This window comes from Cheilinus undulatus, linkage group 2 (assembly GCF_018320785.1).
Source record: "Cheilinus undulatus linkage group 2, ASM1832078v1, whole genome shotgun sequence".
In the NCBI taxonomy this organism is placed as follows: domain Eukaryota; kingdom Metazoa; phylum Chordata; class Actinopteri; order Labriformes; family Labridae; genus Cheilinus; species Cheilinus undulatus.
In genome coordinates, this window is record NC_054866.1 from 24,803,128 (window position 1) to 24,829,839 (window position 26,712).

At 37.5% G+C, this 26,712-nt stretch overlaps 2 protein-coding genes across 7 annotated transcripts in view; one reads left to right on the plus strand and one right to left on the minus strand.

The window, feature by feature from the left end:
• Positions 1 to 616: 616 nt before the first annotated feature.
• On the minus strand, positions 617 to 26,681 carry LOC121519740 (T-lymphocyte activation antigen CD80). Of its 3 annotated transcripts, none has more exons than XM_041802606.1 (8): positions 26,569 to 26,681; positions 12,807 to 12,838; positions 12,122 to 12,195; positions 7,255 to 7,554; positions 5,556 to 5,831; positions 2,949 to 3,083; positions 2,810 to 2,855; positions 617 to 1,867 (listed from the first exon to the last, which is right to left on the minus strand). In XM_041802606.1, the coding sequence occupies exons 1-8, from the start codon at positions 26,569 to 26,571 to the stop codon at positions 1,828 to 1,830; spliced, it is 906 nt and encodes a 301-aa protein (XP_041658540.1). In that variant the 5' UTR covers positions 26,572 to 26,681; the 3' UTR covers positions 617 to 1,827. The 3 variants fall into 3 exon arrangements, with proteins under 3 accessions (XP_041658540.1, XP_041658549.1, XP_041658530.1); XM_041802615.1 differs by lacking the exon at positions 26,569 to 26,681 and adding an exon at positions 20,430 to 20,481 and having other exon boundaries at positions 2,810 to 2,852; XM_041802596.1 differs by lacking the exon at positions 26,569 to 26,681 and adding an exon at positions 20,430 to 20,481.
• LOC121519720 (cytoplasmic dynein 2 heavy chain 1) overlaps positions 26,084 to 26,712 on the plus strand; it is a 165,317-nt gene continuing 164,688 nt past the window's right edge. For all 4 annotated transcript variants that reach the window (XM_041802555.1, XM_041802574.1, XM_041802583.1 and 1 more), the window contains exon 1: positions 26,084 to 26,185. The gene's annotated coding sequence lies outside the window, so the exon portion shown is untranslated. The remainder of the gene's footprint in view (positions 26,186 to 26,712) is intronic.

A 26,712-nucleotide genomic window follows, 5' to 3' on the forward strand; every position in this document is an offset into this window, starting at 1 on the left:
TATCACAGTTGGTATGTTCTGCTAAGTTCAGCGTTAATGTAAATGGTGCTTCAATCAGACCCACTGCTACAGGTGTATTAAACAAGCACCTAGCCATGCAGTCTTTGTTTGCAAAAACTTTTGATACAAAATGGGCTGTTCTGGAGAGCTCAGTGACTTTAAGCAAGATACTGTGATGGATGCTTTTGCAGTGAGACGATTAGTGAAATTTCCTTCATGCTGGATATTTCACAGTCAACTGTAAGTGATACTATTGGAAAGTGTAAGGGTTTAGGAACAACAGCAACTCAGCCACAAAGCGGAAGACCGCATAAAATCACAGAGCAGGGTCAACTCCACATTAAAGTACATATATTTAAATAGAAAGTCATAAAAGTCCCTTTTGGTGTAATGGTCAGGCAGCCAAATATTTTCCTCAACATAATGTGCCAGTAAGCCACTGCAGCAGGACTCCCTGTGTTATGTAGTGCTAGTGCTACATCTAGTGGTCAAGCAACGGTATGGCAACTAGAAAAATAGGGGTAATCTTACACTTTGAAAACAGACACATCAGTCATAGTGTATTATATACAATCTATTGCATTAGTGTGAATAGTATAATATGTCTAAAATAAGCCTCCGTGCAAAAATACAGATCAAACTTTACAGGTCTAATTGACGGTACATTTTAATATCAGTTACAAACAGTGATACAGAAAGACTGAGATGGTGAAACTAAACAGCAAAACAGAGTAAAAAAAGTATTCACAAAAAGTGTCTAATACAGATCTGGTAAGAGAAAAAGACAAAACCTGTAGTTTTTTTCTGTCTTAAAGATATAAGAAAAATAAAGTTTCTTTGAAAATATGATAAATAGTTGGTGGGGAATCACATTAAAAGGAGAAAAGGAGGTATCAAATGAATAACAAATTATATACTTTTTTTTACATGAGAACAGCCACCTGTGAAAATATGGCACAGCTTTGAGGAACACAGTAATACTAAGCATGTGGAAAACAAATTCTAATTATTTAAGAAAAAAATAATTTTGGGGGGTTAATATTGCACTGTACATGTGAACAAATGGCCAGTTCTCATATTGCACCTTACAGTTGAAACATTGAAATTACAATATAACCACAATATAAATATAGAAAACATTCATGTTCATTGATAAAGTACAATATTCTTACATTCTTCCAAGTTTTTGATAATAGTACAACAACCCTGAGCGCGCTCTGAGGCTCTACAGTACCATGATCAGTTTGAATGAACATTGTCACTCTTATTATAGCCTTAAATACAACATGTAAAAAAAATTATCACAGTTTAACCCTGACGTCATACATATCTGTGCTGTCATATAGGAGAAACAAAGCATGAGAAATGATAGAAATGCATTGTCATTTCTGATGATGAAACACAGTCCATGATGAGACTTGTAAAATGTGTAACAGACATCATTTAACTGGTGAAATATGTATTTCATCACATGTGAAGCAAAGTATTCCTGCCTGTTAATTTCACTGCTTAATGTGTTTCTCCAAGACTGATCTCCAGCATGCAACATTCTCAAACAAACCCTGTGAGAAGACCTTTCCTTTTAGGAAGTCAGGAGTTTTTCCTCAGAAAGTACTCAGTGCATGTTACCATTTAAAGGATACTATTTTTAACACTTCCTCAAAGACTAACAAGATGTCCAGGGAAATCCTTGCAGCATGTGATCCCTAGTAACTGGTCAGTTTTAAGTCACACATGTAATGTACACTCGAGTGACGAACAGTTCAGTCCTAGATTCTAGAACATTACTGATGAAGCATCGGAGTAGCTCGTTCAACCACACAACACTCAACATGCCCCTTCTCCTTCTCTGAGGGCATTTTCCTGTCTGAAAAAGGACATAAAGAAGACAGGAGAGGAAGGAGAGATTGAGACAGCTGTAAGACAGTGTTTTCTTTAATTGCACAAAATATAATGTAGATAACAAGCTACAAGGACATCTTTTTCAACAACAAGCTAGCACTGAAGAATGACACCAATGCAGGAGTAAGCACAGAAGAAAATGCAGTTCTTCAAGTGTCCACTTAAAGCTGTATGCAAATCCTGGAAGTCCCAATAACACCCATGTTAACATTTGACAGAGATATAAACATGTTACAGCCAAGTAAAGACTAATAAACTGTTTTGTCAATAACTTTTTTACTGATACAAATTGTAACACAATTCTTTTTATCTAAAACCTGATCAATTTTGACCATTAACAAGGCTAAGACTTAGATTGATATTTTTTGTAAATGTATGTGTGGTCTGGGTAGACAAAAAAAACACAAAAACAAAAAACTGAGTTACCTTTTTGGGTAAATACATTTGCCTGAATCTGAATCTAAATCTGATTTTTTAAAAAGGGAGGATCCTGATCTGACCAAGCAGTGGGGCGTTTCAGCCATTAGTTAGGAGGCTAAAGAGTCAACTCATCTTTACCTCTTTGCAATATTTCCAGTATGGAAACCAGTTTCCACCCAGTAGTTTCTGGCTTCAAAACTCCAGCTCAAGTACCCATTACTAAGGTCAACGAGACTGGCCATAGGTCAAGTCAAAAATGATGGTTTACACTAGTGGTTCTCAGCATTCTTCCTTGGAGTCCCCCCAGCTTGTGTCTAAAATACAGCAAGGCCACCAGGAGCCATAAAAAATTATGTATAGCTGTGGAAGATTTACATCAACATTAACTGTTTTCACTGACACCCCCCCCCCCCTTCCAGGGGAGCCCTGACCCCAGGTTGGGAACTGATGGTTTACACCATGTCTTCATAGCATTTGTTCAACTTACTCATTTCCATTCACCAACTTGTACTCCACATTCACATTTGCTGCTGCTGGAAGCAAACAGAGACACAGCTGTCATTCACAATGGAAAATTTGTATTCTCACAGTAAGATGTGCAGGCACATGTATATCTACAGCCTTACCTTCCCGCCTTTTCTTGGCCTTCCACATCCTATACACTGCAGCCATGATAATGCATGACACTACAACGATGGCTGCTACTGCAATTATAACAGGAATGTTGTTTTGTGAAGAACCAGGTGGATCCTTGGGTGCACCTTTAGAGAGGAAAAAAAACACAAAAAGGAGGACAATGTGTTAATATATATAACACATTTTTAAAACAGCATACAACATAAAATGTAATTATAAATTACGTAATTACTTTACACATTTTTTTAAAATTGTAATACCACACAGATTGTGTTGGTTTGATGCATTATACCAGTGCTTCCCAAAGTGTGTGCTGTAGTTGGGCTGTGAGAGGTCATTTACAATCACCAAAAAAACAAACAAACAAAAAAAAAAACCTTAAATCATATTTCAAATGATCATAAAATACTTGATTATATGTCATTTTTAAATCCCAGAACTAATAAAACACAGCCAGAAGTTTCAACTCATGTCATCTAGTCTTTTGTTGTATTTTTGTAGAATGTATACAGCAGGTGTCACAGTTTAACTGGTGTTGGATTAACTGGTGACACTCTGGTTAACTCTGGCTTCCTGATTCAATGAATTTCTGAGTGTCTTAGGAGATATTAATACTACTAGGACATAGTTTGCTGTGCCACAAGATATGTTTGCAGTGATAAATATCCCAAAAGAAAATGTAAATGACTTTACAGATGTCTGACTGAAACAAAAAACATGGCAGTGGCTCATTAATAGTATTGTGACACCACAAACACTCTCTGAGTAATGTTAATATATTTAAAAGCAAATAATTTGAATTTAAATCCCCTGTTTATGAGGCAAACATATGATAAATAAAAGGTAAAAGTTTTGGTCTCATGTTATGGTTGTGTAAGGATTTTGGTGGGCCCCAGGAGGTTGGGAAAGGCTGTGTCCCTGTTTCCAAATTAAGCTCCTGCAAGGAGCTTTCTTTGTGTCTTGATCTTGTAGCTGATTGGTCATTGAAGAAGAAGGTGCTGCTGCTGATTGGATATGACCACTCCCCCAGCCTTTAAATGTCAGCTGCTGCTGTTTGCTCTCCCCTTCACCAGCCACTTCCAAAGAAGCCAGCAGCTCTGTGACCTGAAACTCTAGCTTTTGTGACTTTGTAAATTGTGTGACTTGATTATTTAGACTTTGAAATTAGCTTTGGTAACTTGGTGATTAGATTGTGATTGTTAAATTGTAAATTTGTGAAGATTTGTGTTAAACTTTAAGCTCTTTGCAGCAGTGAGTAACCACTTTTGTTAATTTGTTTGTTACTCTTATCAGTCCAATTAAACTGCTGCTTAACTTTGCTTTACTTGTACCTGGCTTCCTTGGGAGTGGAACAACATTGTGTTATGTCCAGGTTTCCCTAGACTGGGACGTTACAATAATATTGTACTAAGTATGCTGCATACTTTGTTCTCTTAGTAATAATTAGCTTCTGTGGTGGTTAAAAAATTTGCTCAAAATAGCTTGTGTCTTTATTGGTATGCAGCACTGTACAAGGTTGTTTTTTCCCTATAATCTATCCTTGTTTGATAAATATTGAGGCTATTAGTTATTCATAATTAGGTATCCAAAAGGTCCACACACAAGAAAGCTCTTGTTCAAAGATTTATTAGCCCCAAGTGATGTTTTTGAGCCAATATGCTCTTTCTCAGAGAACTCATTTGAGATCCAGCACCCATTGAGAGATGTGCACATCTCACTTTGATTTTTTTGTTATTCATAATCAGGTTTTTGGCTAATCTGATTGGGGAGTGGGTGTGTTGTAACTGTTTGCCAGGAGGCTTAACAGTATGGCCCTACTGAATCCACCCAAAATGCCAAATGTGGGCTGTGGTGCTTTGCCCACGGCGCATATATTTTGAATTGAGGAATCATTTCAATAAAAACTAAATAGATATTTACTAAACAGGAAACCAACATTTTCGTGTCACATATTGTGGGAGATATAGTATTAAAATGAAGCAAAACTTTCTGGCTTTCATGCTGCAAACACTCCCAAAATGCTTTGCCTGTAGCTTGCATCTGCTCTGGTGAAACCAGAAGGCATCAACACTTTTAAAACAGCTTTTTTCTTCTCAGCGTTGGAAATTCTTCCATGAAATGACAACAGTTCATTAACAACACTATGACAAGGTTCTTAATTTTTTTAGAATAGTTTATCGTATTTATGACTAAATAGAATTGTTAGCTTGCAGAGCTAAACTGAGATGAATATGTGAAACATAAACATCAGTATGGTACAATTTCTGTTTTAGCTTTCTGTTAAACAATTCTTGAGATAATTCTTTAATTCTCAGATCATATTTTCCCATCAAACCTACAAAGTCCCTGACCACATAAACCACATTCTAAACTCAGTTTAAAAGTCAAACTGTGAAAATTTACTGGGTATAAAAGGATGTAAAAATTCCCTCATGCTTTCCCTAAACACTAGCCATAAAAGACTGAACTGTGCTGGGGGATTACCCACCATTCACACTTCCCTAAACTTGCCCAGAAGTTGAAAACAAAAAACTAGATTTATTTTTATGTTGAAACCGTAAGAGCCAGTACATTCAATTTGGAAGTTTGGTACTTACAAACAGAAAGCCTCTCGGAGTCCACCCCCCCAACAGAGCAGCTTATCATCTCTATTTCTCCTAGTGAGCAGTTGAATTGGATGATACTAGAGATGTTGTATGTCAAAGTGTCTGGATCTTCAACTAGTTTACTGCGGTTCACTTCTTTCATCATCTGAGTCTCCGGTATGTTCCATGTAATCTTGGATCTTGGGTAACCTCCATGTGAGGAACATGTCATAAGGCAATGGTTTTCATTACAGCTGAGTATTGTGATTGCAGGTTTCCTGTAGTTTGCTAGAAGACAAAAGTGGAGAGACAAAGCAGAGTGTTCTTAAAATAGTGTATTACGTTACAGCATCATGCATAGGAAATATCTAAGTATGACAAAAAGATGTAAATGTAAAAATACATAACTGAGGGTCAAAACTGCCTGATTCAAAGTTAAAGATACTGTACATGATTTACAGTAAAATAACACGTGATTTAAGATTCAAAGTGAAAAAAGTCATTTTTTGTAAGCTGTTTTGTCTCAATAAGTTTACAACTGCATTTTTTTTGTAATTGGTCTTTATTACATTGTGTAAAACTGACCCTTTGAGGCCTAGGTTTTTTTTAACTCATCCTAAAAATGGGGTGCAAAGCCTTTTTTAGTAGGTTGCAGATGTGTGCTTAGAAAAAAATTTGCTGCTAAAATCTATGATGTGCTTTTTTTTAAGACATGTCTTCATCTCTGTGTTCTGTCAATGTAAACATTTGCCTATGATTAAAACATTTAAGAAATTTGGGTTGCAGTTTGTGCTTGAGGTGGTGGTGGATCCTGACACTCAATCAGTTGAGAATCAGTGCTCTAAGGTCATCAAAGACAAAAATGTCCACTTCCAAAACATTTAGATAAATATAAATACTCAATTTATATATTTTTTTATTTGTGTCTAAAATGGTGAAAACAGCTAAAACGTAGCAAAGTATAGGTTTAAAGTGGCAAAATTGGTTATGAGAGGTAGAAAATAGGTTAAAAGTGGAAAATGTGGCAAAATGGGCTGAAACAGTGATGAAAAGGGGTCTAAAATTAGCATGAAAAACAAATTTGAACGTTAGTACCAAAAACAGCTCGACACATTTTTCAGCTTCAAAATTAGGTAATTGTTAGTAAGGATACTCGCACCTATGCTACTGATCCAACACACATGCACTGATATCAATAAATCACACTTGGTGAGGGCCCACAGGAGGTACCAAGTGCCGATTTACCATCCCAACTTTCACCCCAAAAGCTTAATCATGATTGCCTATCTTGAGGGGGGTACTTCAGTCAACTGTACTTGTGTGCTTGTTTCTTGCATGCAAATATTTCATTTTTCTTTTATCATTAAATGGGACTGTGGATAGATATATTCCTATTTAAACAACATGAAAGATTTACATACTCTAATTTGATGTGTTGCTTTAAAGTTAGAAAGTTACACATATATATTTCATATTGCACCTGTATGATAAGTGTGGGGAGTTGAGGTAGATATGATAAGGATAGATAAAAAGGGTAAATCAATGCTATTCACACATACTTTATCCTAAAAGGTAAACTTTCTTACCTAGAAAAGCCAAGCATCTTATTGCTAATATTGTATGAATGCTATGGTTTGTTAGTGGATTTCGAAAACCAAAATTCCCAACAACCACAAACCTAAATAATTAATAAACTTTTGAACACTCGTACCTGTGATGCTGAGGACGTAGGTTTTATCTGTGTGATGACGGTCATTGTATTCAACGAAACATTCATAAACTCCTTGATGAGAGACATTCAAGTTATACATGTGCACGGTCATATTGTCCTTATCCATTCTTGTGTTTTCCCATGGGTTTTGCAAGGGTTTTCTTGCATGAAAGCCATTAATATAGGTTAGCGGATTTTGCCTTTGGAAATAGAGGAACTCAACTGGACGCCTTAGATCAACTGGGCAGAGAAAGGACACATTTCCATCGACCTCCCCTTTGAGCTGAATCTCAGCACCTCCTTCAGATGAAAAGACAGACAAGCAATGATAAAGAGTTAGAAACTTTTTTACATGGTGTGACTGAAAAGAAAATTAAACTGAAGGGTTACTTTAAAAAATAAACTCATATTGCTCTGTAACTGTGTGTCTTGAAAATGTGTTTTACTGTGCAAGCTTAAAGGTCAGGGGTTAATGAAACTCAATGACGCAGAAGTCCATTCTCAGTTCCTCTTTAGCTTGTTTTGCTTTCTGAATGTGTTAAGAATACACACAATAGTGACATTTTCATGTTTAACATATTCTAAAGGTCAAGATATGTTTAAAAGTGCTTTTTGATTTACTCTTAGCAGACAATGAAAGCAGACTTCCACATGTGCCAAAGGTTTCAATTTTTATTTTCGATTTTGGTAAATTGGTGTTTTTGAATGGTTGTGATTAACAGGGGAAAAAGTACAATAATATTAAACCCAATTAAAAAACAGCTGTTTTTGCTCAAATAAATTTAAAGAGTAACTACAATAGTTTACATTTTATCAGGATACCAATTACTTAAGAGTCCAGCACATCATGGGCTTATATACGCTTAGCATCTGCAATGTGTGAATTTTGTAACTATGAGATTTCAGTTTTTCAGGCCTAGGAGGACCACAAAAAAAGGCTGAGTTGCCATATTTCTCATTTTGCCAGGCAGTAGATGCTCTGTATGTACAAGAATAAAAGAAACTTGATTTTTCACTACGTCCCCTTTAAATACAAGAGTACCTGGATGCATCCGAGGACCTCCACTTCACCCTGGAAGTCGGACGAGCACCACCAAATCTCGTCTTCTATTACCGGAAGTTGCTCTTGAACTGAATGTCTTCTTCGTTGTTTTCTCTGAGTGTCACCGCCATATTAATAGAGGCAAGTCCACCAATAAAGGAAATACAAGTAGACGAAAAATTTACGAGTTTTTGGGTTAACAAGCACAGCGATAATGTTACATTTATTTCAATGAATTGATTTACGATCCAAATTCACGTATCACTGAGCACAGACAGTATGAGACGGGAGACTGGTTAGCCGGACGTCAGCGTCGCTGCAACGTTTCCAGAGGCAAGTCGCTACGTCGTTCAATACGGTAGACAAGGATTTTCCATCTACTTATATTTTCTTATGTGACAAACTTGCCTATATTGATATGGCAGCGATGCACGAAGAAAACAACGAAGAAGCCATTCAGTTCAAGTGACTTCTGGTATTAGAAGATGAGAAAGGTCAGCGCTCGTCTGACTTCCAGTGTGAAGTGGAGGTCCTCCGATGCATCCAGGTCCCTCTCTTTAAATAAGGAGCCTTTGGTCGTTCCAAATTCGAGACTTAAATCTAAGGGTGACAGGGCCTTTTCCATCAGGGCCCCTCAACTTTGGAACGATCTGCCCGAGGAGATAAGGCATGCAGAATCATTAACATCTTTTAAATCACTTCTTAAAACTCATTTTTATAGACTTGCTTTTATGTGATGTCGTCCTCTTCTCATTTGGTTTTTATCTTCTCACAGATTCTTACCTAGTTTAGTTTAATTTCTCATAATCTCACCTTTACTCTCTGTCAACCTCATTTTATCTCCTTGCTCCTGGGCTGTTTTAAATCGTTATTGTCTTCCTAACTTTTTTGCTTTTATGTCTTCATTGCCTCCCGTTTGTTTACCTCTGTTATAATATTTATCACTTTTACTGCTTTTACAGTTTTAGAGCTTGTTTTACCTTGCTTTACTATCTGTTTTGCCCTCTTATCTACATTTTACTGCTTTTTTCTCATTTATCTCCTATTTTGTTTTTACTCCTCCTTGTTTCTCTTTTAATTTCTCACGATTTAATTTTAGTCCTCTCGGTCTCAGCCTGTGCAGCTGGTATTCCTGCATTGCCTGGGCTCCTATCGTTTTATGGTACTTAATGTCTGTGTCTTGCCTGCATCCTGATGATGTTCATGATGTCTTAGTTGTGTAGTATGGTTTCATGTCTGCACTCTGATTGATATCTGTGATGTCTTAGTTTGCATGGCATCACATGACGTCAAGGTTTTGATGTATATTGATGTTGTTGAATTATTACCATCCATATTTTTGGTTAGTTTCTTTAAGTGTTTGGATTCTACTGTTGCTGTCTGCATGCCACGTTCTGTCTTCTTGTCTTTTGTTTGTTGCTTTGTTCTTCTGCTTGCTTCTGCGCATGTCAAAGCACTTTGTAAACCCATGTTTTTAAAAGTGCTATACAAATAAAGTTATATTTATTAATATTAACAACAGCCAACAACTGCTGAATGATGCACAGCATTGCTTTAGCAATCAGCCAGCCAAATGAACAAAAATGATGGACTGGCCATCTGGAATTTGGGCTAATGCCAAGAGGGCTACCCAACTATGAACCATTTAACCCCCTCAGAATGGCTCGTCATTCCAATGATAATTGAAAAAAATAAACACATAATATAAAAATATCAAAAAATACTATTTTTTTAAAATAGTTATAGTTAGTTAGGTAGTTTTATTTTTAAAAATGTACAGACAATGCTAAAAAAATTTAGACCCAACTAGTTTTATTTAAAGTATTTCCTCCCATCAACCTCCAGTAAAAACATCAAAAAGTTTAAAGCTTGGACTGAAATCCAAAGTTCACAGAGCATCCTCAGGCAGAAAGATGCAGACTCAGGGCACTAAATGATCAAAGTCAGGGGTGGGAAATAAGATAAATTGTTGTGGCCAGGGTAGCTGCTGCAGATTATGTGAGAATCACATTCTGTTTCCTGTAGTGTGTCTGGTGCTTTCCAAAAAGACTACAATAATACACACTGTGCCTGAGAAGTGATTTTTCATATTCTGGTGTCCTTCTGGTCCATGTTCTGTGGCCTTGCATTGACTTTTTGATATATGTTTTGATGGCTTGGTTGTTAATCGGTTGTATTATTATCCACTGACCTAAAAAAACAAAACCTTCTGGTTGAAAAACGACTGTTGTACCCTTGTCTTTGTGCTGAATGTTTCTCTTTATGGGACACTAATATAGTGTGTCTCCTTGTGTTCTCTCCAGTTGCATTAAATTTAATGCTTTAATCCTTGACGGCAAACATCAGACGCTGTAGTGACTATACTTCCAAGAGATTTATGTTCTCTTCCTTTGGCATTTTGTCTTTTTGTGTTAACAGTTTTGTTGAATTCTGCAAAATACGAATGGTCTGTTGCAAATGCCAGGACCTCTATGACCCTGATCCGTCACTGCGAACAGTATTGGAATCACAAAATCCATCATCTGTTTCATTCCAAAGAACTGTGCCCTTACAACTCTGTCAGCAACTAAAGCTTTAGATTTAAGACTTTATGAATCTATGTCATTTTTCAATGGCAAGTTTTTGAGACTTTGGCTGGATTAAGCCCACAAATTTGATTCATGTTACAGTATTTTGCAGGTAAAGATAAATCAGTGTGATCTTTGTTTAAGGTTGTCTTCTGTGTGTTAACATTATTAAAACCAGCTGGTAAAAGCGTCCTGAATATGTCTTTTTTTCCATGACTAAAACTAGGCTAAAATGTAATGTAGTATTCGTCGGACATTAAAAGTCCATGATATTTCTCTAATGGTGGTAAATCTGTCAAAAAAAAACAATGTATCTGTATCTCTTCTGTCTCTCAGCTGTAGACCCCAGGTTTGGCAGAGTGGAAATTCAGGAAAGAAAATAAATGCTTGGACTAAAAGTAAAGACTAAAATGTGAGGACTTTTTATGGACTAAAACTAGACTAAAATGTCTTGAGTTTTTGTCAACTAAAACTAAAACTAAAATGTCTTAGAAATGACTAAAATGTGACTAAAGCTAAAAGACATTTTGTCTGAAGACTAAGACTAAAATTAAAAATAGCTACCAAAATTAACACAGTTATACACGTATACTATAAAGTGTATTTATATATGTATAATTTTACATCAACTTGTGAAAACAATATTGATTTGATATAACTATTAGTAATAATATACACAGTATAAAATAAAACATGTATAATATACAAAAAACGAAATAATCATACATAATAACATGATAATGACAAGAATACGTTTTTAAGGCACATTTTAAGATACATATTAATATATCATCTTGATTCCTGAGTATTTTCTCCCTGTTATTTATACTTAGACATATTTCCTCAGTAAAAAAGTAAAATTCATATATGCATAATATTCATCTGTTTTCATGTAAATATGTATCTATCTTAGATCCATAAATATTATCCACCTAAACTGTGAACCTAATTGTGTTCAAAATTACTTTTCTGCCAAGTCTTACAGCCAACATTATTGATGCTTCAATTAACCCTGTCTACGGTGTTAGTTGTAAGATTTCACTTCAGTCACTTTCAGCGTAATTTTCCAAAAAGCGGTTAAAGATAAAAACACAATTCCAGTGTTAATTTGGGGCACAGATGTTTGTATTTCAAAAACATGATTAATGTAACTCAAACTCAACTCATTAATGTAACTCAGCTCTCTAAAGTTAATAACTAGTTTCGGTGTGCTCACAAATCAAGGTGTTTTGATTATGCACTGACAACATACACTCACCTGTGACAGGAACGTTGCTCATCATGGTCAAAACAAACACAGGCACGAGGGAAAGTCTTTGGTTTCTTGGAAGACTAGAAGAAGAGATTGCTTACATGGTTACCATGGCAACCTTTTTATCATAAAAACCACAGCATGAGTAGTACAAAAGAAATTCCCCTGGCTAACGCCCAGGATCCTGTGAGTCAGCTGGATTCAGCCGCTGTAAACTGATTATCACTGAACTCATCGCCATAACTCCAACTATCATCCTTTTATGACACTAAAATGATTTTTTTACAGGGTTAAATTAAACACATGGATACACACTTTATGACACGATTCATGTAGAGCTTCACACCACAACACAATAGCCTCTCTGTTCTGCTGTATGAAGTAGTTTCGCTTTCTCTTTGCATGTAGCTTCATAACAGTAGTTCAGGTGAGTGTTTTTAGGTCAGTCTTCAGAACCTTTTAAGAATGAACCTGCAGTCTTCCACAGTTAACATGTTCTGATGACTTCATTATTGTCTGTTTAACAGAAACTGTCCTTGTCACCACGCCCAAATGAAAAAAAATTCTGATACTGCTTTTTGTAAAGGCCAAGTTCTTGGATGATGACATCACTCTCTTAAAAATTTTCGGAAAGTCGAAAGTGAATCAGCATGGCTTACTGTTATAATAATAAAACAGCTGATATACTCACAAGAAGCTCTGTCGTTTGCTCCAAAGAGATGCCTGTTGATGAAAAAGCATATAAGTTTAGCCAAGTCACTTATTATCCTGAGCACATTTAAACAGTGTTAACTTACTTAATGGCTCCTAAAACATGGTCAAACTAAATATATACCTACAAAAAGTGGACAAAAATTAAATACACTGACCAACAAAACAGCTATGAAAAATGCAAACAGCTGAGTTTAGTTTATGACAGAAAAAAGTGATTAAAAGGGAAATGATAGATTCAAGCACTTTCTAATGAGACCTTTTTACATCCTTTAATTTAATTTTATGTCTTTTAAATCAGTGCACAACAGAAGTCATCCTGAAGGGAAGGGACAACTTATGCCATTTTTCTAGGACTGTCAGTGTTAATGAATTAATTCCAGCTAATTAAGATTATTTTTTAGCAAAAATGTGCCCAAAATTGGCAATCCTGGGCAAATTAACAACTGACTCAATTGTATGCTACCTGCTCCACTTCGGCATATCTGAACAGCTGTTCAGGTCTGCAGGCTTTGTCAGAAGTAACGAAATGAACTAAAACAAAACTAAATTGAGCAATTTTTCACTGGAGTAAAGATGACATGCCATTCATGGTGGTTAAGAGAGGATATTTCTATGACCTGGAGTACACAGAGGAACAACTTCTGCAGATGGAGACTCAGCGGGAAGAAAGAGGAGAGAAACTTTAGCGGAGACTGGTTAGCAGGAGAGATGTTGAGCTACCTGCAAGTGTAGGTGCATAAACTGTGAGCCCATACCCATGTACACAGCTACTGTTGACATGAGTGGGACTAATCAACACTTTTTAAGGTAATTTTTGATCAAAGATAGCAGCTCGCAGACACCTGTAGCCTGCATCACTCCCTACTGAGAGTTACCAACCCTGACCATAAGAGCTGACTGAAAATTTGTCCTTGAGGTAGGTATATGGCTGTGGCTTTATCATGTATCCAGTAGCTGAAGCTTGCATTGTAAAATAGTGCCAACCTCAGAGGCTTTCTGGGTGAAAAACAAAACACTTCAAAAATGCTTGATATAGTGTACACTGTAAAATGAAAACTGTAGTAAAAAAAGTTACAACTCAGGTTACCTTCTTGAAACTTTTTTAATGTGAGCTGAATGAACTTAATTCAATTGTTTGTTACCAATCTAAGCAATTTTTAAGTTGTCCAATTTTTTGTAGTGAGTACAGTTGAGTCAGCATTGGTTTTTGGGCACATTTTTACCTTAAACTCACAAAATTCTGCAGAGCAACTGCACCCACCTGTCGTGCCATATAGCCTAGCTTCCCAATGTGCATCATGCTTAAGGGAGCAATGCTCACTGAAATCACTGCAGTCTAATGCCACTACTGTTGCCAAGTACCTTATAAAACCTTGCGTCAAAACTGCCAAAATATCCTTTTGAGTTCATTACATAATTTTTGATCTACCCTTATTCCTTGTTTTATTTCAAAATAAAAACAGGTCTGTACCCAAACAGGAAGTCAGTTACCCCCAGTTTAAGATGGCACAAAATTCTAAATGAAACAAGAAAAAAGATATTTAATATTTCATTAGTGGTATTTCAAACTGCAACAAAAGGGGACATTCGTTTTGACTGACTACAGAAATTCTTAAATCATCACAATCAAGAATTTAATCTTTTAACAGCCCATTTTCACAGCAGCAGTCTGGAAAGGCCTCTTGTAGCTGTAATTTCTATCATTTGTCTGTGCGAATTGAAAAATGCCAGTGGTTAATTTTGTCCAAATTAGCAGGTAAATCTTTCATTTTGTCAGGTTTGACACGTCTAAACCTTAACAATGTTTTGACTCATAGTACAGAAACGGAGCAGTTCTTGTTGCCTTACTAGGTGGCTGTCATACACATTCTCCCTTAACGTTTCAATGATTTTTTTTCACTTTAACAAGATTCCCAGTAAAAGTCTTGATCCACACAAAGCCATCTTATCTCTAATATTAGGAATGCCCTACTTGAAATGAGTCATGCTAGGTTGTTTCTTACTGGCACCAAGCCTGCAGAAAGTCCCAGAGAGATTTACCATTTTAAGTGTGTGAATTTTGTGGTGGCATGACGAAGGAGATATTCTTTTTAATACATAAGGAGATCTTCACTTGGGACAGTAAGTTAGTTTAGTTGTTAGTTTTTTAGAATTTAAGAGGGAAAAGTATCAGTTCATGCATACATTTCTCTGTTCTCTCAATAAAAAAACCCCGATTTCAAAAAATGTTTTATGAGCTATTAGCTAAAAACCCCAAGTAAAAACAATATGCTTTACTGTTTAACTGTTCCCTTTCCCTCCACCTTTCTTTTTGGAAGCTATGGTGCAGCCAGAGAAAAAACATTCATCATGCTGATTGGGAAATGAATTGCCCGCTCTCGTTTTAATGTAATGAAAGGTTGGTGCTCCTACAACAAATTAACGATGTATCAAAGTACTTGAAAGAGGGAAATAAGCCATAAAACCAAAGAGGAGTGCAAGGGAAAACACCACCACACACACACACACACACCCACACACACACACACACACAAACTACTTGAAAAACAAGTGTCAACAGCTTCTGTTATCACCACTGTGGGAAGGAATCCCCTTGGGCTTTACCAACAGTTGATCTTTAATTTCAGGAAATCATCACTCAGTGACACTGATTTTTATAACAATTTAATCCTGAATTCATTCATATGCTAAGATTAATCAACATTTCATCAAAAGGACTGGTCATGTCATAGATTTAAATGTATTATGTTTTTTTAATCTTTTGTTGGCACAAACCAGTTAATTAGTAATTTCGTATTTCATTATCTTTTGTTACATTTCTTTCACCTTGGGACTTTATCCAGAGGAGCTAATGGTCTATTTTTGATTGGCCTGCAGCAAATTTTCAAAATAAAATGAAAGATGGTCCACATTAGAACATGAAGCTTGTACTTGACTGTGTTGTACTTCATAGATTCAGCACACGACGTTGCTACCATTCTAAACATTTTGACAAGAAGAATTGACTCTTTTTTTTGCGTGACTAAATTTAGACAACTGTAAATGGAAAAATACTGGCAACAAGATAATAACAATATCTTGATTTATAAAAGCCTAATGGGTTGTGGCAATACATAGCAGTACCGACAGCATTCTGGGGGCAGAGCCAGTGATACCTGAGGCTGACCAGGGCCATCTGAAATCTGATTGACCTCCCCAAAACTCTTACCCTGTGAGCAATCAACCAGCCATTTAAGCATACTCAATCACTAAAAATATCTACTTTGATTGGTTTTACTAACTTTAATATCCTCAAGCTGAGGTACATGAAAGTGCCTCCACCAGCCTAGTATACAATATATTGCCAAAAGTATTCACTCACCCATCCAAATAATTGAAATCAGATGTTCCAATCACTTCCATGACCACAGGTGTATAAAATCAAGCACCTAGGCATGTAGACTGTTTCTACTAACATTTGTGAAAGAATGGGTCGCTCTCAGGAGCTCAGTGAATTCCAGCATGGTACTGTGATAGGATGCCACCTGTGCAACAAGTCCAGCCATGAAATTTCCTCACTCCTAAATATTCCACAGTCAACTGTCAGTGGTATCGTAACAAAGTGGAAGCGACTGAGAACGACGGCAATTCGAAGTGGTAGGCCACGTAAAATGATGGAGCAGGGACAGCAAATGCTGAGGCACATAGTGCACAGAGGTCACCAACTTTCTGCTGAGTTAATCACTACAGACCCCCAAACTTCATGTGGCCTTCAGATTAGCTGAAGAACAGTGTGTAGAGAGCTTCATGGAATGGGTTTCCATGGCTGAGCAGCTGCATCCAAGCCATACATCACCAAGTGCAATGCAAACCGCTGGGTGCAGTGGCGTAAAGCACGCTGCCACTGGACTCTAGAGCAGTGGAGACACATTCTCTGGAGTGATGAATTGCACTTCTCCGTTTGGCAATCTGATGGACAAGTCTGGGATTGGCGATTGCCAGGAGAACGGTACTTGTCTGACTGCATTGTGCCAAGTGTAAAGTTTGGTGAAGGGGGGATTATGGTGTGGGGTTGTTTATCAGGAGCTGGGCTTGGCCCCTTAGTTCCAGTGAAAGGAACTCTGAATGCATACCAAGAGATTTTGGACAATTGCATGCTCCCAACTTTGTGGGAAGAGTTTGGGGATGGCCCCTTCCTGTTCCAACATGACTGTGCACCAGTGCACAAAGCAAGGTCCATAAAGACATGGATGAGAGAGTCTGGTGTAGATGAACTTGACTGGCCTGTACAGAATCCTGACCTCAACCCGATAGAACCAACCTGACACGCCAGATGGATGTGTTTCACACATCCATCTGGGAAACCTTCAATAGGAAATGTTTGAGAAAAGGCAGAGGCTTTGAAAATAACTCATGTGTGATTGCATGAACGTTGTGTCTGTCACATCTCTACGGGCCAATCAGAGCAACAAAACACCTGACGTAGCAGCTATCGAGCTGCGCGTGCGCAGCTATGGGGAATAATGCGAAACCTGGCAACTATAGACATGTAAGTACTCGACTTTTGTTGTTTTTGAAAAGAAAACAACTCACTGCTGTTCTTTGTTCTTCTTTTAACAAAGAATTGTTGTCAAGTTCTGATAATACTTACACTTTAGCAACATCCATGCCAAGCTCATCCGCCATAATTGCACCGGCCTCTTGCTGCTGCCTGTTTATGTCATGACTCTGCCATGCCTGAAAATACTGCCCCTCGTCGCTGATTGGTCATGTTACTTTCTAACCGGGCCCAAATGGTTCAGATGGGAGCTTAACAAGATGGATTCGCCAGTGAAAAACAAGGAAATGGGCATATCCATCTGCTTTGCAAGGTTACAATAGAACACTTTTGGGATGAATTAGATCGGAGACTGAGAGCCAGGCCTTCACGTCCAACATCGGTGTGTGACCTCACAAACGCGCTTCTGGAAGAATGGTGAAAAATTCTCATAAACACACTCCTAAACCTTGTGGAAAGCCTTCCCAGAAGAGTTGAAGCTGTCATAGCTGCAACGGGTGGACCTAGTCATATTAAACCCTATGGATTAAGAACAGGATGTCACTTAAGTTCATATGCGAGACAAAGCAGGTTAGCAGATACTTCTGGCAATATAGTGTAGTTCTGTATGTAGCCCCCAGTGGAAAAAGGCTGGACATAACTGGTCAGCTGAAAGCTCTTGCTATGAACTTTTTGGCTTGTGTTGATTTTGCTGCCACCTGAGGGCAAATCTGTACCTCTTATCTCTTTGCTAATGTGCATGTTTAGGTAGTGTTTTCTGACAAAAATCTCACCCTGTTGTCATCTTTCAGTCAAATATATGCATCACCCTTTAAAAAATGCTGTGCTCATCTTCAGTGCTAATTCCTAAACAAACTCCTTATGGAATAAAAAGACTATATAGATAGTTATTCTTAGCTCTAGCAGTCTAGTTTTGCTCCATAAGTTATAAAAAAACATCAGAATTAACATCAGCCTGTTCAGAACCAGTTAAAAACTCCCAACTTTCAGTATAGTAATATCAAAGCAGAGAAGATAATTTTGTTTCTCTCTGTATAGAGTTCACTCAGTGCTTACTATAACTGTTATTCTGAGTCATCAATAGATATTTGGAGAAATAGACTACTTTATCAGTGTGGGGAATTCCCAGATGGCGAAATGTGTAAAACAGTTTCGAAGAATGAAAACGTCCCTTGACTTTGGCTGTGAGGTCAGTCTCACACCACTTATCACATGCTATATGTTTAGTCAAAGTCACACTGTTGGAGTTTCATCTCTTAATGTATGAAAGTGTGTTATCAAGAATTTAAGAATGGAAAAAATATTGCTGACTTTGTACTTCATTTTTAGTTTTGTATGCTCTGTGTTCATTACATCAGAAGTGGTATACATATATCACATTGTTGTGAACTCTTACTTGCAACTTTTTGTACTTCTTTGACCACAGAATCCTTTTACAGGTTGGACTGATCTTTGATTTAAAAAAGCATTTGAATATTTTCCGTGGCAGATGACTGGTAGACCTGGTTCTGCTCAAGGTTTCTGCCTATGAAAAAGAAGTTCTCTGTCTCCCTGCTGTTTGGTTTAATGTTGCCAGGTGATGGGCATTTTTATAACGGTCCAGGCCGGCCATTTGTATAGTATCTTTACGGCACATTAATAATGATTTGGCTCTATATAAATAAAGATTCATGGATAGAGAAGCAGAAATCTCTTTGTTGACATAACTGTGACTCCCTGTGTCATTCTCCCTTCATCTTTATTAATCAATGACTAATGACTTCAACTGTTTATTCTAAAGGGCTACAGGAGCTGTTACACTCTTCATCTATAATATATAAACAGGATTATTTGTGTATTTAGGGTGGAAATTTGAGACATGTTTCTTAACTGCACTCATGCGTTGCCTCTATTTTATACTAAATATACCTCCTTTAAAATGACTGGATTTATTCAGATTTCTCACTAATAACTAAAATTCTGATTTTCTCCGTGGGACATTTGACACATCATTAAAAAGGTCTTAACTTCGTCTTCCCTTCGATACTCCAAAGTCTGAGTTGTCATTAAACACATCATAATTTTACCATGTGCCACCTCGTGTAGCCCACTAATCAGCGTTTTCTCGCTGATGTTAACGCAGATTTCATCGCTGGATTGACATTTTTTTTAACTAATGGGAATCACTACAAAGTTTAAGAGTTTTTATCACTCTGTCCAAGACTGAGGAGGATTACTGTACAGCAGCAACAGCAGCCAATATGACGAATCTGAGCTGCTGATGGAGATTTTCAGCGATTCAAAGGTAGGCTGGCTGCATTTTGGTTAAATTTCTTGTAGATTACCGCGGGAATACAGAGAAGAGCCGCAGGTTTAAGCTACCTATCAACCTACCAGCCCCTCTCCTGTCACCCAGGCTCGCCCGCCTCCTCTCTCTCTCTCTCTCTCCTCCGGTTGTTTCACAGACAGCAGGTTAGAGTCACGTGAACGCGCATGCAGGTGAACGCACACCGGGCGCTGCGTGAACACTGATCAGTTTTGAGGGGGTTTCCTCACACAAAACAACAACTATTACAGAATAAAAATAGTCTTCAGCTAAAAAGGCTAGAGTCCTCCTCTTCATCCTCGAGTCCTGGCGCAGTTAAAGCTCGAGTCCGAGTCCTGGACTCGACTGCTACAACACTGTTAGTCACGGGTGTTATTATACTCACAAAAGTGAGCGGCTGCCTTTAACTCAGGAGCAGAAGTTCGCAGAAATTAGACAGGCCAAAAATATTTTTGACAACATACGGGTTTTGTTTACTTGCAGCTATACTTTGATCTAAAGCAATGCCAAGGCAATAGAAACCCCGCTCTTCCTGTTACAATTTTGTCTGAAACTACCTTCGAAAACAAAACATTCACAAGCTGCAGCTCATGGTATTTCATGTTTTCTTTTATCCATTAAAGGTCTGCTCATGCATGAGAAGCAGCCTTCGTTTCTGACATAAACACAACGGGTATAACACTAGGCATAGCCACAGCTGTTAAGTAAAATGCGTTTTCAAATAGAGAGAAGAGAAAACAGAAGTAAAGTGCACTCACCATCTCGCTAGCTGCTCTGAATCTGAGTGTATAAGGATTTCCTCAGTCAGAGCCTGACCATAGAGCATGACGACGGAGAATGGGAGGAGTTGTGTGACGGTTTTTGAATTTTTTAACCTTTCAGTCTTCCAGTTTAACAGCTCGCGTGGGCTTCTACAGAACTAAAGGGTGTCGGCTTGCTTTTTTGCATGTTTAAATACATGTCTTTGTTCTTGGAGTGTCTCAATCTAAGTGTTCACACTTTCTTGTTTATTTAAGAAGCATGTGGAATGAACTGTTTTAGACCCGATTACAGTCATTGCTAACCACAGATAACCTAGTGAATAGTAGAATTTAACAATACGATTCTCTGATACTATTTATGAGATTGTAAGAGTGCACAGTGAGGTTGAACTCACTTTACAATCCTGTGAGCAATGACTACACACACACAACAAAAACTAAAACCACAGAAATTTTATCTCTAACTTCAAGTCAGAAATATCTCATTGAACTTACCATTAGCTAAACTCAGCTAATAAGTATTGTTAAACTGCTTAATTCAAGATATACAATACAGAAATTAAGCCTGTATTGCTTCTACTAAGTAAAGAATATCTTTGTATGCATCATGAAACTGTAACATGATCAGTGTCTTCAAATAAATTTAGAAATAGATATCTTATTTCCAAACACTATTCTAGTGAGGAATAACACAAAACATGGCAACTATTTGAATGAAACACAAGATACTTGTGCCCTAAAGAGGATCAGTGCTCAGTGAAGAAATCCCTAATCCATTACTATTTGCCTTTGCAAGTCAACTGTGCAGACTGATGGGTAGTAAGAAACTCACACTTCACAGGGGTTGTCAAGTGGGAACCCTCTTTCATCAGTGTTTCGTCCATTTAGTCCCACGACACCTCCAGAGGGCTGAATAGTGTTCTCCAGCATCCCAGAGCCACCCCCCTCAATGCCGGCTCTCACCACTCACCATGCCAACACGCAGACATCATCTTACCTATCTTACCACATGGCCCACACAGCCTCAACAGTATGCCACCTTCAACAGACCCAGGCTCCATACATGCAAGCTCCAGGTAGTGACAATGCTGACATACTACCAAGAGGAAGATGAGACACACCAGACTCAACAATACAGACAAGCTGAAGGCTGCTACAAGAGCAACCTGGGCTTGGCTCCATGTCACGTCACATCGATGAAGTACTTAATGCAAAAGCAGCTCCAACCATGTACTGTGTGCATAAATCAACTACATTTTGAAGAAGGTTGACATGTCTGAATTATAAGTCCCTTTTGTTAAATGGTGTTTTGTGAAGTTCTAATATTTATGATTGATTTTTTATTTTTGTAAGCTGTAAGCTGTAATCAGCAACATTAAAACCAAAAACGTCTTCAGATATTTCACTTTGTGTGTGATGAATCGAGAATATGTCGAAGTTTTACTTTTTGAATTAAAATATCTTTTTTTGAAAACAATATTCAGTTTTTTTTTTTTTTTTAGATATATACATGTAATTAATCATTATTACCAGCAATAAACTTACTATGAGTGCAATAGATGTTAAACAATTATACAAACACACTTGCAAGGGTATAGTTATGCAGTGTAGTCTTTGGACTGGACTTACTTTCAATAAAATGAGCTACAAACAGGAAACAGTTCAATCTCTTGTGGTGAGTATATGAGTATATGATATGCCTAATGTAAAAAAAGGGGATTTTTCTTGCTTGAAAAAAAAAGAAAAAAGAAAACGAACTGTACAATTACAACATCTGCATTCTGTTCAGCTGTCAGCTCAAGTCCGTCTTCAAAAACTCCCTGTTGTATTGACTGTTTCAAAGAGGACACAAACAAGTGTGCTACAACATACATCAGTCCCAAAGAGTGCAAAGAATTTGGGACTCCAGTCAGAATGTTTTCAAGCATACAAACAGGCCTTTTATTATTATTACTTTGTCATAGCCCTAACAGTGTACCAAATACAACCTCATGTACGAAAAAATTGAGGTTGTTCAAAATCAAAATAAATAAAACAGTATGTGCCATAAAAAGACACAAAGCTCCAAATCTGTTTGACAATAGCACAAAGAAGAAGACATGCCCTTTTATTCATTTTCTTAAAGTCGCTTTATCATAGCCCTAACAATACAAAAAATACAACCCCATATCAAAAAACTTAAAATGTTGTTATAAATGAAAATTAAAACAGAATGCATTATAAAAAAGACCCAAAACTCCATGCCTGACAATGGAACAAAAATCATACTATACTGAAACAGAAAAATGTATGTATTAATGTTGGGAAAAGGGTCATGTTTGGTCAGATTTGAAATGGGCATATAGACCCTCCCCCCCTTAAAGATCAGCTTTTTTAATCAGAATGGGGTTTTAATTTAAAAAAAAAAAAAAAATCAGAGTCTGCCTTTATTTACATTTTATGCTATGTCCCACGCTTTTAGAGAAGGGTTGTATTTCCACTTTAAGGGTATCCTGAAGAGCAGTACTATTTCAGTAGAAGACAAGGGGCCATCATGTTTGGTTGAAGAGGTCTGTATTTGACTGTTTTTTATCCAGTTTATTCCCCATTCTGAACTGTACACTCATGTCACTTCTCTCGCTTAGTACAGGTTTCTCATTCACCTTTAATTCTTTGCAGTGCCAGAGTCACTCTGGTTCATTTTGGTATTAAACATCAAGTACAAAAATATGTAGACTTGTACGTATTTTCTAGTAAATTGCACCCCAAAAGAAAAGACAAGTCACAAGCAGCACTCAGCACAGGGTAAAACATCTCATATAACTTAACTTTCAGCCAATGTTAACTGAACCAAATAAGGCAATATTTCTAATAACCATGCAGGTTTACATCATTCAGTACTGGTTCCATAAAAAACTCTCTGATTGTCTTTCCTGTACCTTTTAAATTCATCTTGTCAGCTTCTGTTGACCCTCTGACTCTTAAGGTCAAGGAAAAGTAATGACAAAAATACACTGTATAATGAATGATGAAACATCCATTGCCTCCTTAGTAAAGGGGATGTCCAGAGTTGACCAACACTTTCTTTTCAGTGCCAAACAGCTACAGATTCTAAAATTGTCATTGCTTTGTTGTGAAATTCTAAAATACAGGATTTTTTATGGATTTAACCACTTGCAGATAAAGTAAAGAAGGATTTCCCAGGATTTTCCTTGTATATCCCTGATTCATTTGAGAAAAGTACCCAGAAAGTGAAGCCTCATCACCAATTGCCCAAGACTCACCCCTACTTTTTAATTTAGCTTGTGAAATAATTATTTGTGTATTGCTGAATTTTTCTTTTGAATCTTATGATGGCACCTAATGTCAGACTGATAATGGGGATGGTTAACGGCCAGTTTTTTAATATCAAAAAGTCTTAGAAACAGTGTGATCATTTGATAACTTCTACTGCAGTTTGGCTTTTCAAAACTGCTCCAACAAAATAATTTGCATGTTCACTTTAATGGCTATTAAACCATAGAGGTAAAAAAAACCTGTATTTTCAGGAGGATGAAAAACGTCAAACCATTATGTATAGAAATAAAACCAGTTACATTTTATAATAGAACAGCCTTAGTCTGGCCCAACATAAACCCATCAACACCCACTGTGCATTTTTGACCCTGCCTTGCTGATTGTGAATCTGGGGGCAGAATGTGGGAGTACAGGATCTGAGATCACAACCACATCCCCACACACAAATCGGTTCTCGTCATTCTGAGAAATTTTGAAACTCAAAAGCAATCTCCAGAACCATTACCAGCTTTTAAAGCTAACTCAAAGTGTTTCCTTGAACTAAAACGAATGCACAATATCTCTGTTTCTGTCCCTCCTTTAAAAAAAGAAAAGGAGGTAAATCCAACTTAACAACAAAAAGGTCATGGTGTTCTTATTGAAACTTGTATAGCTGTTCAAACAGACAATTGTTTGCATGGACACTGTGTGACGAGAGAGTTTCCCTTCTGTCCATATAAGGCCAGTTACAGAAATGAAACTGTATTTAGGGAATCCCAGAACGGTGTAGTGTTTGTAATGACTGTAAATCAGAATACTCATTAGAATACAAGGCATAGCCCACAGTGGTAACCTGACACACCAGATGGATGTTTTTCACACATCCATCTGGAAAACCTTCAATATACAGCGTTTGGTAAAGGGCAGAGCCTTTGAAAAAAGAGTGTGATTAGATGCACGTTCTGTCACATCTTTACGGGCCAATCAGAGTGACAAAACACATGATGTGGCTGCTAGTGAGCTGCGCCCCTACTGGAGTAAGCTCCATAGAGAACTGCATAATGTGAACCATGGCAACTACAGACAAGTCAGTACACAACTTTGTCATTTTTGACAAGAAAACAACTAAATGCTGTTCTTTGTTCTTCTTTTAACAAAGAAATGTCATCAAGTTCTGATAAAACTGCTTTAGCAGCATCCATGATATAATGCCGTCCACCATAACTGCAGCGGCCTCTTATTGCTGCTTTCTTACTCACGACTGCGCTGCGCCCAAAGTACTGCCCATTGATGCTGATTGGTCATGTTACTTTCTAACCGGGCCCAGATGGTTCACATGGGAGCTTTGCAAGATGGATTCGCCAGTGAAAAACAAGAAAACAGGCGTATCCATCTGCTTTGCAAGGTTACCAAATTGGTCCATCTTTTTTTTTTATTTTTACGAACTATTTGCACTTACAATTATCCACCAGCCTCTGACCACTGAGAGGTTTGTGATTATTATATCAATTTTAATAATAGCCTTTTCCCACAAACAATACACAAATGTGTTGCAGTACATTGCCTGCATTTCCCCATACCTGTACAAGTAGGCCTACATGATGAAAACAAGAAGGAATGCAGCCCCAGAACCTTGAAGTGGGTAAACTTGGCTGCTGACTAACTATATAGCTTCTTAAACAAAAAAAAATATCACCTGAGCATGCACAGTAATTACACCGGTAAGACATTTGGTTTTGTGGCACTGGAAAAAACACGAGTAGATATCACTATTAATGCCTCACTGTCAGTTCTCTCTTTCAGATGAATAGAACAGAGCCTTTGTTTTAAGTATTGAAAGGCAATGGTACCCTCTTATTACAACGGACTTCTATATATTTCACTGCTAACACCTAAACAAACTCCTTGTGGAATAAAAATCCAAATTCAATAGACAAATAAACCTACATGTCGTTATAATAATTACATAAATGAATCTTGAATAGGCCTATTAGATATTCTTTATTCAGAAAAGTAAAGGTTGTGTTGCTCTTCTTCCTCATGGGAACCATAAAGTGATGTAATAATATTCTTCCCGACTAGCTGCACCACACGCTTTGGTGTGTTTTGGATACTGAATGATAACTGTTTGTCTTCGTTTAAGTGACAAAAGTTGTTCATGCTTAAAATGAAACAGCCAGGACAGTGTATGGCGATATCTCTGAAAACCTCTAGGGTCTCAAAAAAATCAGTTTTGAGGACCGAGGATGCCACTGCAACAGCGACAGAAGCAGTTTAGGTAACACTTCGACTCTTCATCACTTCCACACATGAGCGTGGGAGATCTGTGCATTGACATTCTGTGGAACTGTGATTCTATTTCCGCTGTGTCACGTGGTACAGAGGTTGCCAGTGGTAACCACGCAAGCATAATCCTGCGTCCAGATATCCTCGAGCAACAGATTGATGTAGTTTATTTGCCCGTGAATGAAGTTAATAAAACGTTTTGGGGCAAAAAGGTATGACACAAAGGTTTCTATAAGTTTTCTTACATGCCAAAGGCTAGCCAGTTAGCTTTAACGCTACATTTCCTTTCACATTGTCCGGATACGTATGTTAGCTAGCTAGTTAGCGGGTGTGAATATCTGGCCAAACAGCAATTGCTTTGCTTACACTGTAATGCACGGGAAGAAACTCTTCACAAGTAGTAACGCTGATGTAAGAAAAGCATTCTGAACAATCGTGACTGGTTGACAGCTATCTGTCTCTATAAACTAACGTCATAATAGCGCTAGCACATATTCGACAGCTATCATCTGTATCATCTCTAGCGGCACTTATTGAACTGCTTTTGTGCTACGCATCACTATAATGTCTTAAATATTAACATAACTTTACTTACCATGTGCCGGGGAAACGTGTCAGCTATGGTTTAAACGGTTAAACAGACAAACGGCCAGTTCAGCCGAGTGCCTCCTCAGTTCAGCTGTGAGTATAGGGTCCAATATCTTTCTTTCTTGGCTCGGAAGCCTAAAAAGTTATTTTG